This window comes from Heptranchias perlo, chromosome 15, assembly GCF_035084215.1.
Source record: "Heptranchias perlo isolate sHepPer1 chromosome 15, sHepPer1.hap1, whole genome shotgun sequence".
NCBI classification, from domain to species: Eukaryota; Metazoa; Chordata; class Chondrichthyes; order Hexanchiformes; family Hexanchidae; genus Heptranchias; species Heptranchias perlo.
In genome coordinates this window covers 56,567,847-56,587,771 of record NC_090339.1, presented here as the reverse complement: position 1 = coordinate 56,587,771, position 19,925 = coordinate 56,567,847, and the positions used below count along the sequence as shown (strand labels likewise).

Here is a 19,925-nt window from a genome sequence, read left to right as displayed (position 1 = left end):
CGTCCAACTGAGGCCAGCCTGTCAATCAGCCCGTCAGTTGGACGGGAAACTGACAAAAAAAAATCATAAGGACATCCGGGAAACCTGTACTAATGGGTTTCCTGACCTCAAATTGACCCCCGGCTCCGTTTTAAAATTGAGCCCAAGGTGTCAGCCACGGCTCAGTTGGAAGCTCTCAACTCTGAAACAGAAGGTTGTGGGTTCAAATCCCACTGCAGAGATTCGAGCACATAATCTCGGCTGACACTTCAGTGCAGTACTGAGGGAGCGCTGCACCGTTAGAGGTGCCATCTTTCGGATGAGGCATTAAACCGAGGGCCCATCTGCCCTCTCAGGTGGACGTAATAGAGGCACTATTCGAAGAAGAGCAAGGGAGTTCTAACGGTGTCCTGGCCAACATTTATCCCTCAACCAACATCACTAAAACAGATTATCTGGTCATTGCTGTATGTGGGACTTGCTCTGCACAAATTGGCTGCCATGTTTCTTACATTACAACAGTGACTGCACTTCAAAAGTACTTCATTGGCTGTAAAGTGCGTTGAGACCTCCTGAGGTCGTGAAAGACGCTATATAAATGCAAGTCTCTCTTTTCTTTCTAATTTCAACTACCTTGTGCGAATAACATGCGGAAAAATTGAATGCCACTGTGAGCAGAGCAATCTATATGTCCCAAGGACCCAGCCCCTCCCCAGCGCCCAGACAAGGGAGGGGATAAAACTGAAAAATGAGAGCAAACCAGTTTTTCCAGCTGCAAACTGAATTTGCTTGGAAATGGGTTTGATGCCGTTTTTAGAAGGAGGAAAGGGCCCCATTACCGTGAGTGTTCTCAGCTACAACTCTGCTTGCAATGCACCGTTTGACTGTCAAGTTAAAATTGAACATGTCTGACGTCAGTCGTCGCTAAGGTTTATTTCTCTCGTAATGTGTGTGTGTTGTTTCTGAACAGAATGTAGCAGGGCAGAAGTGTAGCAGAGAGCAAGAATGTACAGGTCTCCCCGGTCTGATCCAACACCTCCCAGATCTCCTTCAGCAAAGTCACTCTCCGAACACCTCGGCTAATCAGCAGGGATCGGGGCAGACCTCTCAGCCACTCCACAACAAGACTGCGACTAATCAGGCATGTTTTACAAAGAGAGATACAACTGCCCTGTGTAATATCAGCCACTGGCGATAGATAGAAATTGAAGGGGTTCCTCCCTCACTTGTAATGCAAACAGAAGCTTATATAAAGTGGCATTTAGTTGTAAAAAGGCATGTTTCCAAACAGCGTACAGTTTGTCTAAAGTTAATTTAGTTTATTTAATCTAAAATTAATTACCTATCTGGATTATAAGTAGCTTTGATATATATACATATATATAAGTTGCTCCGCTCTTTATACGATTGCCATTCTGTTAAAACTCCTAAAAAGTTTTATCACTTCCCTATATTTAGACAAAAAGCACAGTCAAAAAGATAGGACCTGTACACCAGAATTTACAGTAATGTATTCAATCCTTATGGCCTTTGGGAATCGAGCATTTTCTGTTGTAACAGAGTGAACTGAACAGTAAATGTTCGGATAGAGTGATTGATTGGGAATTGGGATGAATTTCACAAAGGATCTTTTTTTTTTCAAAAAAGAGTCTTTTTGTGTTTTCGAATGTGGTACAGCTGAACACCTGCTTTCAGAGTTTTCGGAATTCACTTTGAGCCAGAAAACCTGCTCTTTCACAAAGTCATAGTTTCCCTTCTGCTTCCTCTCTAATGTGGGACTGGGCCAATGCAGATGAAGAAAGTTCCAGATTTGATCCACAATCTGCAGCAAATTGGCCGATCTCAATTGAGTCCTGTTGAGGCCTCGGCCTAAACTAGGGTTGCCAATGCTCCAGGATTGTCCTGGAGTCACCAGAAATTGAAGATTAATCTCCAGCAAACTACTACGAGTAACTCTAGAGAAAAATCAGAGGGGCATTAAACAAAATTGTGTTACTTTTCATTTTCTTTGACCATTTTCGTTTGTTAGTTATAAAAACTATGGGAGATTGGGGAAAAGAGGCTGTTTTACTAACAGTTCAGATTAATCCAATTGGAATACAAAGAGTCTGTTCCCTTTCCAGTTGGCTGTGGGAAGGCAGCGCGCTGGAGGATGGACCAATGGCGGGCATGTGAGGGCGGGGCAGTTGGAGGTGGGAGGTCATGTAATGAAACCTCCAGGAATACCACCCAACCAGAATTGGCAACCCTAGCCTGAGCCCATGAATGAGCTCCTTGCTCATGATAGCTAACTGGCCCATCCTGCTGGATGGTGCACATGTGAATGGACCTCCAGTTACAGCAGTGGAAGTGAAAGCCCAGGAATTATTTAAGGAACAATTGGGATGCCACAGTGGGGTAGACTGTTAAGGTCTTTCTGAATGGATGAGCTAAAATGGGTTGATTAGCCTTCCTCACTCTCGTGGTCTTGTGCAGATGTCAGGTGAGGAAAGATAGGGCAAAGCCCCCTCCCCTAGTTGAGTAGCCCATCAGCTCTTTAGGCTCGCTTGAAGCATGACTGCTCAGGAAGGACCCCGGAGGCCTGCTAATCCAGCATGAATCCATATATTCGGGGGAATGAAAACAGGGTTTTTTTTTTATACAAGTCTTTTCTTTCTGTAGCCGTTGGGAGTGCTTAAAACAAACGCTGTTGACCACAAGCAATTGAAGGAGTACTTTTTTTTAAAAAAACGAGGCTTACGATTTTCACCATGCTGACAGTTGCTGAGTTACCACAAGTACTGTGACCATAAGAGATAGGAGCAGGAGTAGGCCATTCGGCCCCTCGAGCCTGCTCCACCATTTAATAAGATCATGGCTGATCTGATTTTTTACCTCAACTCCACTTTCCCGCCCTTTCCCCATATCCTTTGACTCCCTTGCTGATCAAAAATTTGTCTAACTCAGCCTTGAATGTATTCAATGACTCAGCCTCCACAACTTTTTGGGGTAAAGAATTCCAAAGATTCTCGACCCTCTGGGAGAAGAAATTCCTCCTCATTTCTGTCTTAAACGGGCGACCCCTTATTCTGAGACTATGCCCCCTAGTTTTACATTCCCCCATGAGGGGTAACATCCTCTCAGCATCTACCCTATCGAGTCCCCTCAGAATCTTGTATGTTTCAATAAGATCTCCTCTCATTCTTCTAAACTCCAATGAGTATAGACCCACCTGTTCAATCTTTCCTCATAAGACAACCCTTCCATACCCGGAATCAACCTAGTGAATCCTCTCTGAACTGCCTCCAATGTAAGTATGTCCTTCCTTAAATAAGGGCACCTGAACTGTGGTTCACCCTTTTTGTAGAGTCTTTCCTCCTCACGGGGATATATTTTTGTTGTGAGTCATAAAATATCTTTTTAAATGTTTGCCACTGCTGATCCACCATCATACCGTCTAATCTGTTCACCCAGTCCACTTTAGCCAATTCCATCCTCAGTCTTTTATAATTGCCCTTATTTAAGTTTAATACAATAGTTTCAGACCCAAGATCCTCGCTCACAAACTGGATGTGAAATTCTTCATGTTATGATCACTGCTTCCCAAGGGATCCTTTACTTTGAGTTCATTAATTAATCCTGTTTCGTTACCCATTACCAAATCCAAAATGACCTGTTCCCTGGTTGGTTCCCAGACGTATTGGTCTAAGAAACAGTCCTTAATACACTCTTTGAATTCCTCTCAGGGTTATTTTTGCCAATTTGAGTTGTCCAATCTATGTGAAAGTTACAATTGCTCATGATTATTGCATTACCTTTTTTACAAGCCCCCCTTTATTTCCTGATTTATATTTTGCCCTACAGTGTAGCTAGTGTTAGGGGGCCTATGTACTACTCCCACCAGTGATTTCTTTCCCTGGCTATTTCTTACCTCCACCCAAATTGATTCGACATCTTTGATCTTCTGAGCCAAGATCATTTCTCACTATTATACCAATTTCATCCTTTATTAACAGAGCTATCCCACCATCTTTACCTTTCTCCCTATCCTTCCGAAATGTTAAATAACCCTGAATATTTAGCTCCCAACCTTGGTCACCTTGCAACCACGTCTCTGTAATGGCCACGAGATCATACCCATTTGTTTCTATTTGTGCCGTCAATTCATCTATGTTATTATGAATGCTGCGCGCATTCAGATAAAGAACCTTGAATTTTGTCTTTTTACCATTCTTTCCTATCCCGGCCCCATTTGCTAGTGCACTCTTATGTTTGTACACTCTGTCCCTTCCTGACACACTCTGTTTATCATTGCCCCCATCACGTTCCTGTACTACTTCCTTGTCTTTTCTCTTTATCAATCTAAACTTCGCCCCACCTGAGCCCTCCCCCCCCCCACCTCTATTTAGTTTAAAGCCTTCTCTACAGCCCTAGTCATTCGGTTTGCCAGAACACTGGTCCCAGCATGGTTCAGGTGAAGCCCGTCCCAACAGAACAGCTCCCTCTTTCCCCAGTACTGGTGCCAGTGCCCCATGAAACGAAACCCACTTCTCTCACACCAATCTTTGAGCCACGCATTCATCTCTCTGATCTGATTTACCCTGTGCCAATTTGCTCGTGGCTCAGGTAATCAGAGATTATCACCTTTGTGGTTCTGCGTTTTAATTCAGTCCCTAGCTGCTCAAACTCCCTCAGCAGAACCTCTTTCTTAGTCCTACCTGTGTCGTTGGTACCTACCTGGACCACGACAACTGGGTCCTCCCCCTCCCATTCCAAGTTTCTCTCCAGCCTTGAGGAGATGTCCTTAACCCTGGCACAGGGTAAGCAACACAGCCTTCAGGACTCTCGCTCTTGGCTGCAGAGAACAGTGTCTATCCCTCTAACTATACTGTCGCCTACTACAACCACATTCCTTTTTACTCCCCCCACTTGAATGGCCCACTGAAGCACGGTGCCGTGGCCAGTTTGCTCATCCTCCCTGCAGTCCCTGCACTCGTCCACAAGGGCTGCAAGAACCTCGTATCTATTGGACAAGTGCAGAGGCTGAGGCTCCTGCAATGCTGACCACATGCCAATTCGACAGTATTTAGTCTAAGGGGCATGTCTGCCTCCTGGATCAAAGTGTCCAGGTAACTTTCTCCCTCCCTGATGCCTCGCAATGTCTGCAGCTCGGACTCCAGATCCTTAACTCGGAGCCGAAGTTCCTCGAGCTGCAGACATTTACTGCAGGTGTAGTCGCCCTGGACAAAACTGTCCGGTAGCTCCCACATACTGCAGCTGCAACACATCTCCTGCCCTGTCATAACTATTTTATTTATTTAATCAATTACTACAATGCCAATCAGATTATTTTTAGGTTGAACCAAATACTGGCCTTGTTTAATTTATTAAATTAAAAGTTTAGTTTTTTTTTAAATTTAGTTCTATGCTATAAGTTATTAAGCACACAGTCCTAAAAAAGAAGAAAACAGAAGAGATACTCACCACCAACAACGACCTGCCTTACCTGTGATGTCACACTGCAGTTTGGTTTTGTGTTGCTGTGACCCGCTCTCGGTGCGCCCCTCTCCGCTCTCGGTGCGCCCCTCTCCGCTCGCGGTACGCCCCTCTCCGCTCTCGGTCGCCCCTCTCCGCTCGCGGTACGCCCCTCTCCGCTCTCGGTACGCTCCTCTCCGCTCTCGGTCGCCCCTCTCCGCTCTCGGTACGCCCCTCTCCGCTCTCGGTCGCCCCTCTCCGCTCTCGGTCGCCCCTCTCCGCTCTCGGTACGCCCCTCTCCGCTCTCGGTACGCTCCTCTCCGCTCTCGGTCGCCCCTCTCCGCTCTCGGTCGCCCCTCTCCGCTCTCGGTACGCCCCTCTCCGCTCTCGGTACGCTCCTCTCCGCTCTCGGTCGCCCCTCTCCGCTCTCGGTCGCCCCTCTCAGCTCTCGGTACGCCCCTCTCCGCTCTCGGTACGCTCCTCTCCGCTCTCGGTACGCCCCTCTCCGCTCTCGGTGCGCCCCTCTCCGCTCTCGGTACGCCCCTCTCCGCTCTCGGTACGCCCCTCTCCGCTCTCGGTACGCTCCCTCTCCGCTCTCGGTACGCCCCTCTCCGCTCTCGGTACGCTCCCTCTCCGCTCTCGGTACGCCCCTCTCCGCTCTCGGTACGCCCCTCTCCGCTCTCGGTACGCTCCCTCTCCGCTCTCGGTACGCCCCTCTCCGCTCTCGGTACGCTCCCTCTCCGCTCTCGGTACGCCCCTCTCCGCTCTCGGTACGCTCCCCACCCCGCTCTCGGTACGCCCCTCTCCGCTCTCGGTACGCTCCCTCTCCGCTCTCGGTCGCCCCTCTCCGCTCTCTGTACGCCCCTCTCCGCTCTCGGTACGCTCCTCTCCGCTCTCGGTCGCCCCTCTCCGCTCTCGGTACGCCCCTCTCCGCTCTCGGTCGCCCCTCTCCGCTCTCGGTACGCCCCTCTCCGCTCTCGGTCGCCCCTCTCCGCTCTCGGTACGCCCCTCTCCGCTCTCGGTACGCCCCTCTCCGCTCTCGGTACGCCCCTCTCCGCCCTCGGTACGCCCCTCTCCGCTCTCGGTACGCCCCTCTCCGCCCTCGGTACGCCCCTCTCCGCTCTCGGTACGCCCCTCTCCGCCCTCGGTACGCCCCTCTCCGCTCTCGGTACGCCCCTCTCCGCCCTCGGTACGCCCCTCTCCGCTCTCGGTACGCCCCTCTCCGCCCTCGGTACGCCCCTCTCCGCCCTCGGTACGCCCCTCTCCGCCCTCGGTACGCCCCTCTCCGCCCTCGGTACGCTCCTCTCCGCTCTCGGTACGCCCCTCTCCGCCCTCGGTACGTCCCTCTCCGCCCTCGGTACGCCCCTCTCCGCTCTCGGTCGCCCCTCTCCGCTCTCGGTACGCCCCTCTCCGCTCTCGGTACGCTCCCCCCCCCGCTCTCGGTACGCCCCTCTCCGCTCTCGGTCGCCCCTCTCCGCTCTCGGTACGCTCCCTCTCCGCTCTCGGTGCGCCCCTCTCCGCTCTCGGTGCGCCCCTCTCCGCTCTCGGTACGCTCCCCCCCCCGCTCTCGGTACGCTCCCTCTCCGCTCTCGGTACGCCCCTCTCCGCTCTCGGTCGCCCCTCTCCGCTCTCGGTACGCCCCTCTCCGCTCTCGGTACGCTCCTCTCCGCTCTCGGTCGCCCCTCTCCGCTCTCGGTACGCTCCCTCTCCGCTCTCGGTCGCCCCTCTCCACTCTCGGTACGCTCCCCCCCGCTCTCGGTACGCCCCTCTCCGCTCTCGGTACACTCCTCTCCGCTCTCGGTCGCCCCTCTCCGCTCTCGGTACGCTCCCTCTCCGCTCTCGGTCGCCCCTCTCCACTCTCGGTACGCTCCCCCCCGCTCTCGGTACGCCCCTCTCCGCTCTCGGTACGCCCCTCTCCGCTCTCGGTGCGCCCCTCTCCACTCTCGGTACGCCCCTCTCCACTCTCGGTACGCTCCCCCCCGCTCTCGGTGCGCCCCTCTCCGCTCTCGGTACGCTCCCCCCCCCGCTCTCGGTACGCCCCTCTCCGCTCTCGGTACGCTCCCTCTCCGCTCTCGGTACGCTCCCTCTCCGCTCTCGGTCGCCCCTCTCCGCTCTCGGTCGCCCCTCTCCGCTCTCGGTACGCCCCTCTCCGCTCTCGGTACGCTCCCTCTCCGCCCTCGGTACGCTCCCCCCCCCGCTCTCGGTACACCCCTCTCCGCTCTCGGTACGCTCCTCTCCGCTCTCTGTACACCCCTCTCCGCTCTCGGTGCGCCCCTCTCCGCCCTCGGTATGCTCCCCACCCCGCTCTCTGTACGCCCCTCTCCGCTCTCGGTACGCCCCTCTCCGCTCTCGGTACGCTCCTCTCCGCTCTCTGTACGCCCCTCTCCGCTCTCGGTACGCCCCTCTCCGCCCTCGGTACGCCCCTCTCCGCTCTCGGTACGCCCCTCTCCGCTCTCGGTACGCTCCTCTCCGCTCTCGGTACGCCCCTCTCCACTCTCGGTACGCCCCTCTCCACTCTCGGTACGCCCCTCTCCGCTCTCGGTACGCTCCTCTCCGCTCTCGGTACGCCCCTCTCCACTCTCGGTACGCCCCTCTCCGCTCTCTGTACGCCCCTCTCCACTCTCGGTACGCCCCTCTCCGCTCGCGGTACGCTCCCTCTCCGCTCTCGGTGCGCCCCTCTCCGCTCTCGGTCGCCCCTCTCCGCTCTCGGTACGCTCCCCACCCCGCTCTCTGTACGCCCCTCTCCGCTCTCGGTACGCCCCTCTCCGCCCTCGGTACGCTCCTCTCCGCTCTCGGTACGCTCCCCACCCCGCTCTCGGTACGCCCCTCTCCGCTCTCGGTACGCCCCTCTCCGCTCTCGGTACGCCCCTCTCCGCCCTCGGTACGCCCCTCTCCGCCCTCGGTACGCCCCTCTCCGCTCTCGGTACGCTCCTCCTCCGCTCTCGGTACGCTCCCCCCCGCTCTCGGTGCGCCCCTCTCCGCTCTCGGTACGCCCCTCTCCGCTCTCGGTACGCCCCTCTCCGCTCTCGGTACGCTCCTCCTCCGCTCTCGGTACGCCCCTCTCCGCTCTCGGTACGCTCCTCCTCCGCTCTCGGTCGCCCCTCTCCGCTCTCGGTGCGCCCCTCTCCGCTCTCGGTACGCTCCCTCTCCGCTCTCGGTACGCCCCTCTCCGCTCTCGGTACGCTCCTCCTCCGCTCTCGGTCGCCCCTCTCCGCTCTCGGTGCGCCCCTCTCCGCTCTCGGTACGCTCCCTCTCCGCTCTCGGTACGCCCCTCTCCGCTCTCGGTACGCTCCTCCTCCGCTCTCGGTACGCCCCTCTCCGCTCTCGGTGCGCCCCTCTCCGCTCTCGGTACGCCCCTCTCCGCTCTCGGTACGCCCCTCTCCGCTCTCGGTACGCTCCTCCTCCGCTCTCGGTCGCCCCTCTCCGCTCTCGGTACGCTCCCCCCCCCGCTCTCGGTGCGCCCCTCTCCGCTCTCGGTGCGCCCCTCTCCGCTCTCGGTGCGCCCCTCTCCGCTCTCGGTACGCCCCTCTCCGCTCTCGGTACGCTCCTCCTCCGCTCTCGGTCGCCCCTCTCCGCTCTCGGTACGCTCCCCCCCCCGCTCTCGGTGCGCCCCTCTCCGCTCTCGGTACGCCCCTCTCCGCTCTCGGTACGCTCCTCCTCCGCTCTCGGTACGCTCCCCCCCCCGCTCTCGGTACGCCCCTCTCCGCTCTCGGTACGCCCCTCTCCGCTCTCGGTACGCTCCCCCCCCCGCTCTCGGTGCGCCCCTCTCCGCTCTCGGTGCGCCCCTCTCCGCTCTCGGTGCGCCCCTCTCCGCTCTCGGTACGCTCCTCTCCGCTCTCGGTACGCTCCTCTCTGCTCTCGGTACGCTCCTCTCTGCTCTCGGTCGCCCCTCTCCGCTCTCGGTCGCCCCTCTCCGCTCTCGGTACGCTCCTCTCTGCTCTCGGTACGCCCCTCTCCGCTCTCGGTCGCCCCTCTCCGCTCTCGGTCGCCCCTCTCCGCTCTCGGTACGCCCCTCTCCACTCTCGGTGCGCCCCTCTCCACTCTCGGTGCGCCCCTCTCCGCTCTCGGTACGCTGCCCCCCGCTCTCGGTGCGCCCCTCTCCGCTCTCGGTACGCCCCTCTCCGCTCTCGGTGCGCCCCTCTCCGCTCTCGGTACGCTTCTCTCTGCTGTCTAAACAAATGCACCTCACCCCTTACTGCACCGAATCCCCTCACTCACCAAATCTCCCCCAGACCTACAACCCTCCGAGATCTCTGCGCTCCTCCAGTTCTGGCCTCTTGCGCAGCCCCGATTTTCATCGCTCCACCATTGGCGGCTGAGCCTAGGTCCTAAGCTCCCTCCCTAAACCTCCCTGCCTCGCTACCTGTCTCTCCTCCTTTAAGATGTTCCTTAAAACCTACCTCTTTGACCAAGCTTTTGGTCACCTGCCAGATATCTCCTTATGTGGCTCGGTGTCAAATTTTATTTGATAATCGCTTGGGACGTTTTACTATGTTAAAGGCGCTATATAAATGCAAGCTGTTGTATGCTGAAAACACTGATTGGTTGGGGGAGGGGTACCAGGATCAGAACAATTCAGTTCCTTTGAAAGAACGTGTTTCAAGCTTTACTTGCTCTTATTTTCAGAGTGAATCAGCTGAAAGTCCACAACCGAAATGTAGTTCCTCGTCTTCTTCTTCCTTCACGCCATTCATCGACCCCCGGCTCCTACAGATCTCCCCTTCCACTCCTCCAGGAGCACCTGGTATGTGCGAGCAGTTCAGAAATGAGTATCTCAGTGTGTCGGTCGTGACTGGATCTGAATGAATAAACCTTTATTCCCATGTTCTGTCTCATGTTTCCCTGTTCAACAGGCAGTAAATCCGAGCCTCTTCGGCGAGACAATGCAAGGAAGGGATCGGTTGTAAATGTCAATCCGACAAATATACGGCCACAGAGCGATACACCAGAAATCCGCAAGTACAAGAAGAAATTTAATGCCGAGATACTTTGTGCTGCTTTATGGGGTAAGATATTGCTGAGAATTTTCTTAACAAGGGACAAATCATTCTGTACATAATCGATGCCGTAATTTACTGCTGATGAAGGTGATTGGAATAGGTTTATTTCCTTTCCGATAAATAGGTAAAGAGTTAAAAGAAAGGGAGAAAGATAGATAGATAGATAGATCTTGTATTTATAGGACGCCTTTCACGACCTCAGGAAGTTCCAAAGTGCTTTACAGCCAATGAAGCACTGTTGTAATGTAGGAAATGCGGCAGCCAATTTGCACACAGCAAGATCTCACAAACAGCAATGTGATAATGACCAGATAATATGTTTTTAGTGATGCTGGTTGAGGGATAAATATTGGGCAGGACACCGGGGAGAACTCCCCTTGCTCTATCACCTGCTTTGATACCTCTGCCTGGTTTTGGAGAGCTCGCCCTGGCAGTGCAGCTCTCCCACATTTACTAGTAGATGATGCACCTGATCTTCCCGTCGGAGCTGCTTGGGCCAGGAAATTCCTCAGAACCGCTCTGCCGACGTTTACGTCTGGACAAGCTAACACCAGCGGAAGTGGGAGCATCTCCAAGGAACTTCACGCATGTACAGACTGGCCTCGACAGTTTTGCTCATGTGCAAGTGCCGGCGTCATGACGTTAGAGCAACAGATGTACTGGCCCCATTGTACAGGAGCCAGCACCAGAACGACAGTAGTTCTCTTCCTCTCTGGGGTGTCAGAGCTTCAAAGAAACATTGACTTGGCTGTGCTCTGCATAAATTAAACGATGATCTTTTTCTGTACAATTTATAGTATGAAAAAAGAAAGAGAGACTTTGGAGCGAAATGAGGAAGTACTTTTTTTTTTAACACAGAGTAGGAAATAGAGAACTCTCTCGCCCAAAAGGCTGTGGATGTTGGGTCAATTGGAGCTTTCAAGACTGAGATAGATAGACTTTTGTTAGGTAAGAATGAACAAAGAACTTGCATTTATATAGTGCCTTTTATGACACCAGGATGCCCCAAAGCACTATATAGCCAATGAAGTACCTTTGAAGTGTAGTCACTGTTGTAATATAGGAAACATGGCAGACAATTTGCGCCCAGCAGATCCCACAAACAGCAATGTGATAATAAGAACATAAGAAATAGGAGCAGGAGTAGGCCATACGGCCCCTCGAGCCTGCTCGGCTATTCAATAAGATCATGGCTGATCTTCGACCTCAACTCCACTTTTCCACCCTATCCCCATATCCCTTGATTCCCTTAGTGTCCAAAAACCTTTCAATCTCAGTTTTGAATATACTCAACTACTCAGCATCCACAGTCCTCAGGGGACGAGAATTCCAAAGATTCACAACCCTCTGAGTGAAGAAATATTTCCTCATCTCAGTCCTAAATGGCCGACCCCTTATCCTGAGACTATGATCCTTAGTTCTAGACTCTCCCGCCAGCAAAACGGCCCCTCAGCATCTATCCTGTCAAGCCCTCTAAGAATTTTATACATTTCAATGAGATCACCTCTCATTCTTCTAAACTCCAGAGAATATAGGCCCATTCTATTCAATCTCTCCTCATAGGACAACCCTCTCATCCCAGAAATCAATCTAGTGAACCTTCATTGCACCCCCACTAAGACGAGTATATCCTTCCTTAGGTAAGGAGACCAAAACTGTACACAGTACTCCAGGGGTGGTCTCATCAAAGCCCTATTTAATTGCAGCAAGATTTCCTTACTCTTAAACGCCAACCCCCTTGCAATAAAAGCCAACATACAATTTGCTTTCCTAATTGCTTGCTGTACCTGCATGTTAACTTTTTGTGATTCATACACAAGGCACCAAATCCCTCTGAATGCCAACATTTGCTAGTCTCTCACCTTTTAAAAAATATTCTGCTTTTCTATTCTTCCTACCAAAGTGGATAATTTCACATTTCCCCACATTGTATTCCATCTGCCACCTTCTCACCCACTCACTTAACCTGTCTATATCCCTTTGCAGCCTCTTTGTATCCTCCTCACAGCTTATTTTCCCAGCTAGCTTTGTATCGTCAGCAAACTTGGATACCTTACACTTGATCCCTTCATCTAAATCATTAATTTAGATTGTAAATAGCTGAGCCCAAGCACTGATCCTTGCGGCACCCCACTAGTTACAGTCTGCCAACCTGAAAATGACCCGTTTATTCCTACTGTTTTCTGTCCGTCAACCAATCCTCAATCTATGCTAATATATTACCCCCAATCCCATGAGCTCTAATCTTGTGTAACAACCTTTTGTGTGGCACCTTATCGAATGCCTTTTGAAAATCCAAATATACTACATCCACTGGTTCCTCCGATCTAGTCTGCTAGTTACACTCTCAAAAAACTCCAATAAATTTGTCAAACTTGATTTCCCTTTCATAAAACCATGTTGACTCTGCCTAATCATATTATGATTTTCTAAGTGCCCTGTTACCATGTTCCTAATAATAGATTCTAGCATTTGCCCTATTACTGATGTCAGGCTAACTGGCCTATAGTTCCCTGTTTTCTCTCTCGCTCCTTTCTTGAATAGCGGGCTTACATTTGCTACCTTCCAATCCACGGGGACCTTTCTAGAATCTAGGGAATTCTGGAAGATCAAAACCAATGCATCCACTATCTCTGCAGCCACCTCTTTTAAAATCCTCGGACGTAGGCCATCAGGTCCAGGGGATTTGTTGACTTTTAGTCCCATTCATTTCTCAATACTTTTTCTTTACTAATCTTAATTACTTTAAGTTCCTCACTCTCATTAGACCCTTGGATCTCCATTATTTCGGTACCTTTTCGTTTCTTCTACTTAGAAGACAGATAATAAATATTTGTTTAACGTCACTGCCATTTCCTTATTCCCCATTATAATTTCTCCTGCCTCATCCTCTAAGGGACCTACGTTAACTTTCTCTAATCTCTTCCTTTTTAGATATTTGTAGAAGCTCTTACAATCTGTTTTTATATTTCTCGTTAGTTTACTCTCATGTTCTATTTTCTCCCTTTTTATCAATTTCTTGGTCTTCCTTTGCTGATTTCTAAAACTCTCCCAATCTTCAGGCTTACTATTCTTTTTGGCAACATTGTAAACCTCTTCTTTTAATCTAATACTATCCTTAACTTCTCTAGTTAGCCATGGTTGGACCACTTCTCCCCGTGGAGTTTTTATTCCTCAATGGAATGTATATTCGTTGAGAATTACAAATTATTTCTTTAAATGTTTGCCATTGCTTATCTACCATCATATCTTTTAATCTAATTTCCCAATCTACCTTAGCCAACTCACCCCTCGTACCTACGTAATTGTCTTTGTTTAAATTTAGGACTCTAGTTTTGGACTTAACTACATCACTCTCAAACTCAATATGAAATTCTATCATATTATGATCACTCTACCCCAAAGAATTTCTTACTATGAAATTACTAATTAACCCTGTCTCATTACACAGTAGTGGATATAAAATAGTCTGTTCCCTAGTTGGTTCCTCAACATATTGTTTTGGAAATTTTCTCGAATGCATTCCATGAACTCGTCCTCCAAACTATTCTTGCTAATTTGGTTTGCCCAGTCTATATGAAGATTAAAGTCTCCGACGATTATTGCATTACCCTTGTTACATGCTCCTCTAATTTCCTGATTTATACTCTGCCCAATACTATAACTACTGTTAGGGGGCCTATAAACTACTCCCACCAGTGTTTTCTGTCCCCTGTTATTTCTTATCTCCACCCATCCTGATTCTACATCCTGACTTTCTGAGCTAAGATCCTTTCTCACTACAGTCTTTATCTCATCCTTTATTATCAAGGCTACCTCCCCAGCCACCCCCCAACCTCCTTTTCCATTTTGCCTACCTTTTCTAAAAGTCAAGTACCCTGGAATATTTAGTTCCCAACCTTGGTCTCCCTGCAACCACTTCTCAGTAACTAGATCAAACCCATTTATGTCTATTTGTCCCATTAATTCATCTATATTGCGGGTTTATTGCAAGGGGGGTTGGAGTATAAGAGTAAGGAAGTCTTGCTGCAATTATATAGGGTTCTGGTGAGACCACACCTGAAGTACTGTGTACAGTTTTGTCTCCTTACCTAAGGGAGGATATACTTGCCTTCGAGGCAGTGCAACGCAGGTTCATTGGATTGATTCCTGGAATGAGAGGGTTGTCCTATGAGGAGAGATCGAGTAAAATGGGCCTATATTCTCTGGAGTTTAGAAGAATGAGAGATGATTTCATTGAAACGCATAAAATTCTTAGAGGGCTTGACAGGGTAGATGCTGAGAGGCTGTTTCCCCTGGCTGGAGAGTCTAGAACTATGGGTCATAGTCTCAAGATAAAAGGTCGGCCATTTAGGACTGAGTGAGGAGGAATTTCTTCACTCAGAGGGTTGTGAATCTTTGGAATTCTCTACCCCAGAGGGCTGTGGATGCTCAGTCGTTGAGTATATTCAAATGTAAGGAATCTTACAACACCAGGTTATAGTCCAGCAGTTTTATTTGAAAATCACAAGCTTTCGGAGGCTTTCTCCTTCGTCAGGTGAAGTGTCACACTTCACCTGACGAAGGAGAAAGCCTCCGAAAGCTTGTGATTTTCAAATAAAACTGTTGGACTATAACCTGGTGTTGTAAGATTCCTTACATTTGTCAATCCCAGTCCATCACCGGCATCTCCACATCATGAGTATATTTTTAGATTTTTAGACACTAAGGGAATCAAGGGATATGGAGATCGGGCAGGAAATTGGAGTTGAGGTCGAAGATCAGCCATGATCTTATTGAATGGCAAAGCAGGCTCGAGGGGCCGTATGGCCTACTCCTGCTTCTATTTCTTAATTTTTTATGTTCTTATCTTGTTCCGAATGCTTCGTGCATTCAGTTATAGCGCCATTAATTTTAACTTTTTACTATTTTTCCCTGATGTGACCTTAGTCACTAATGACTTAGTCACTTAGGTCACTTTGTTAAATTTTCTGTCCCTTCCTGACAGACACTACTTGTTTTTATCCAAATCGGTACTCTGCTCTACTCTGACTTTTCTCTTTAGACTCATAAATTTAAACTTAACTGAACCCCCCCCCCAACCAACCTTATTAGTTTAAAGCCCTATCTACCACCCTAAGTTATTTGATTCGCCAGAACACTGGTCCCAGCCCAGTTTAAATGGACCCCATCCCAATGGAACAGCTCCCTCTTTCCAGAGTACAGGTGCCAGTGCCCCTGGAATTGAAACCCCTCTTTCAGCCACCCATTGAACCCTCTAATCTGTTTGTCCCTATGCCAATTTGCCCTTGGCTCAGGTGGTAATCCAAAGATTATTACCTTTTGAGGTTCTGCTTTTTCATTTGGACCCTAGCTCCTCAAATTCCCTCAGCCTAGTTCTACCGATGTCGTTGGTTCCTACGCGGACCACAACAACTGGATCCTCCCCTTCCTGCTTCAAGTTCTTCTCCAGCCACGAGGAGATGTCCTTAACCCTTATACTGGTAATGACCAGATAATTCATTTTAGTGCTGTTGGTTGAGGCATAAGTATTGGGCAGGACACCAGGGAGGACTCCCCTGCTCTTCTTCGAAATAGTGCCATGGGATCTTTTACATCCACCTGAGCGGGCAGACGGGGCCTTAGTTTAATGTCTCATTCGAAAGATGACACCTCCGACAGTGCAGCACTCCCTCAGTACTGCACTGGGAGTGTCAACCTAGAGTATGTGCTCAAGTCTCTGGAATGGAACTTAAACCCACAAACTTCTGACTCAGAGGCAAGAGTGCTACCACTGAGCCAAGGCTGACACTTTATGTAATACAATATTTACATTGTACAAGCATTATTATTCAGGTTTGCAAAGTGTTCTCTCTAAATGACAATTAAAAGAAAAGACTACAATTGATATGTAATACCTCTATCTATATTTTCACATCAGCGTTGTGCAGTTACCTACACCCGTCTTTTAAAAGGGCGGCCTTTGTTGAAAATTGCACAATGGTGCTTTTCAATAGCAGGGACTTCAAAAAGCCAAAGAGTGTTATCCAATCCGCCGGACGCAGTATCGTCACAATATTGTAAATATGTTAACGGTAACACGGTGGCTGGGATTTTCCTCCGCATTCGTGCCCAGACACACCCGTAATCTGAGGCGTAAAAGATCGTGGAATTTTGGGCATAAGTGAGTTACAATTGTAACTCTGATGGGATTAGATGAGGGAGGAGACTCGTGTGGAGCATAAACACTGGCATAAACCTGTTGGGCCGAATGGCCTGTTTCTGTGCTGTACATTCTATGTAACTAGAATAAGCCCAAGTCTCCTCGATCTTTTACGTCCGTCCATCAAACCTTCCATCCGAACGAATCTCCACCCACAAATCTGGCCAGGTCCCCAATTCTCAATGTGAGTATCCTCCAATTGTGCTTGTTCGAGGGTCTTTCAACATTAAGACAGGTTTTCAGGCACAGCAGGAAACAACCATTTTTCTGGCCTTTTAATTGCAATTTTTTGAGCGTTTTTATTTTAACTTATTGCCACTGAGACTTTATTTTCTGTATTTTCTGTTTCTTTGAATGGATTTTTATGGCTTAAATATAAGTCACATTAAAAATTGATAAGCTTCCCCGATTGCAGGTTCTTAAACATGCTGTGAATGATGTTGCAATGAGTTAAAACTTTCATACTTAAAGAAGAAATATACTGGTGTGAGTTCCGCATTTTCCTTAGGCCCTGATTGTTTACGCTGATTTACACCTATTTTAAGTTTGGGCATATTCTAGTAAGATCGGCAGGATATTTGGGCGTAACTTGACATTGGCAAAATGAGCGCTGTTGCGGGCACGTATTTGGGTCTAATTTCTGGGTTGCACCCACGGAATAAACTCCAGGCCCTTGTGGTTAATTTTCCAGCAGCGCCAACAATGGGAAACCTCACCTGATGGCACCGCATATTCAGACAATCACCGGAATGTTGCCCGTAATTTTCCATTGTGCGCTGATGGGTTAACTTGTCCTCCAATTTTCCCCCCCTCCCCTCTGAGGTAACACCTAGAATTTGCTTGTCTGACGTGCATCTCGAATGGGGTATTGGCTGGGTGAGCAATTAGCTTTTTCTAACCTGTATTGTTTTGTTTGCTAGCAACTATTAATAAACGTCAGGGTAAATTTAACAAGGCTGCAGAACTGGCCTTTATCGTTGAGTGACCTTCCAGCACTTCACAACAGGAGTGCAGCCTCACTGATCTTATTCTAACAACTGTGGCCTTCTTGGCAGTTTTATTTTATATGGTGCAATTTTATATATTCCCAGCTTTCAAATTCAGCTTTTAGCTGAAGTCCGCTTAGATAGGAGATGCTGGTTCTGAGGTAAATCGGGTGTAGGTTTTATCAGGAGGAAACACTGAAGCTGTGCTCTAGATCTTGTGAAGAATCTGTCCCCGAACACTCCCGCCATAACTTTGGCAAGGGTTCAAAAAACTAGGTAGGGAGCACACGCAGGACAATATCCAAGCTTGGGCTGATAAGTGGCAAGTAACATTCGCTCCAGACAAGTGACAGGCAATGACCATCTCCAACAAGAGAGAGTCTGAGCACCTCCCCTTGACATTCAACGGCATTACCATCGCCAAATCCCCCACCATCAACATCCTGGGGGTCACCATTGACCAGAAACTTAACTGGATCAGCCACATAAATACTGTGGCTACAAGAGCAGGTCAGAGGCTGGGTATTCTGCGGCGAGTGACTCACCTCCTGACTCCCCAAAGCCTTTCCACCATCTACAAGGCACAAGTCAGGAGTGTGATGGAATACTTTCCACTTGCCTGGATGAGTGCAGCTCCAACAACACTCAAGAAGCTCGACACCATCCAGGACAAAGCAGACCGCTTGATTGGCACCCCATCCACCAGCCTAAACATTCACTCCCTTCACCATCGGTGCACCGTGGCTGCAGTGTGTACCATCCACAGGATGCACTGCAGCAACTCGCCAAGGCTTCTTCGACAGCACCTCCCAAACCCATGACCTCTACTACCTAGAAGGACAAGGGCAGCAGGCACATGGGAACAACACCACCTGCACGTTCCCCTCCAAGTCACACACCATCCTGACTTGGAAATATATCGCCGTTCCTGCATCGTCGCTGGGTCAAAATCCTGGAACTCCCTACCTAACAGCACTGTGGGAGAACCTTCACCAGACGGACTGCAGAGATTCAAGAAGGCGGCTCACCACCACCTTCTCAAGGGCAATTAGGGTTGGGCAATAAATGCTGGCCTTGCCAGCGACGCCCACATCCCATGAACAAATTTTTAAAAATGCAGTGGGGTCTTGGCATCGCGCTGAAGTATCCAGGATGGTCTGTTTGGGGGACAGCCTCTGCCCACCCCAAAAATGGCCACTGTTGCAAATGGACGACAGGGGATCGGGCACTCTGAACATCTGAGTTCTCACAACCCGAGCCTTCAGTAGGAATCAGTGTACGGTCGGCAGGGGTACACTTCAGGTAACTGCGGGGCACACCCGGGCTCAAAGCCTTGACCAACGAGAAGGAGCAACATTTTTCATTGCAACCCACTTACGCGGTAAAGTTGCTTCTTGGAAGAAACCTGACTTCTCCCCCTGGCCCAGCCACCTCCACCAGACTCTCTCAGTGGGCCTTTGAGTCAGGAGGTCGTGGGTTCAAGTCTCACTCCAGAGACTTGAGCACATAATTGAGGGAGTACTGAGGGAGTGTTGCACTGTCGGAGATGCCATCTTATGGATGAGACGTTAAACCGAGGCCCCGTCTGCCCTCTCAGGTGGACTTAAAAGATCCCATGGCACTATTTCGAAGAAGAGCAGGGGAGTTCTTCCCGGTGTCCTGGCAAATATTTATCCCTCAACCAACATCACTAAAACAGATTATCTGGTCGTTATCGCGTTGCTGTTTGTGGGATCTTGCTGTGCGCAAATTATCTGCCGCGTTTCCCGCCTTACAACAGCGACTACATTTCAAAAGTACTTAATTGGCTGTAAAGCATTTTGTGACATCCTGAGGTCATGAAAGGCGCTGTATAAATGCAAGTCTTTTTATTTGCCATGGTGGGTGCTCGCCATTGGAAGGAAAATGAGGGAACCTTATCCTCCTGACTCCGGAAAGTCTCCAGGGTCATCGGTGGAGATCCAAGATGTGCCCATTCACGGATCTTGAGTCTGCTGCCCGTATCCTAACTCACATCAAGTCCCGTTCACCCATCACCCCTGTGCTCGCTGGCCGATATTGGCTCCCGGTCCGGCACCGTCATCCTTGTTTTCAAATCCCTCCATGGCCTCGCCCCTCCCTATTTCTGTAACTTCCTCCAACCCTACAAACCTCAGAGATCTCTGCTCTCCTCCATCTCTGGCCTCTTGTGCATCCCCCACTTCCTTCGCCCCTCCATTGGCGGCCGTGCCTTCAGCCGTCTAGGCCCTAAGCTCTGGAATTCCCTCCCCAAACCCCTTCACCGCTTCACCTCTCTCTCCCCCT

General features: G+C 50.0%; 1 protein-coding gene across 2 annotated transcripts in view; it reads left to right on the top strand.

The window, feature by feature from the left end:
- Nucleotides 1–19,925, top strand: part of si:zfos-2326c3.2 (mitogen-activated protein kinase kinase kinase kinase 4) — a 255,016-nt gene that overhangs the window by 183,625 nt on the left and 51,466 nt on the right. Inside the window, exons 22-24 of one of the 2 annotated variants that reach the window (XM_067997294.1) lie at nucleotides 950–1,120; nucleotides 10,060–10,177; nucleotides 10,287–10,439. In XM_067997294.1, coding sequence (XP_067853395.1) covers nucleotides 950–1,120; nucleotides 10,060–10,177; nucleotides 10,287–10,439 — 442 coding nt within the window. The remainder of the gene's footprint in view (nucleotides 1–949; nucleotides 1,121–10,059; nucleotides 10,178–10,286; nucleotides 10,440–19,925) is intronic. The other variant, XM_067997295.1, reaches the window with a different exon arrangement.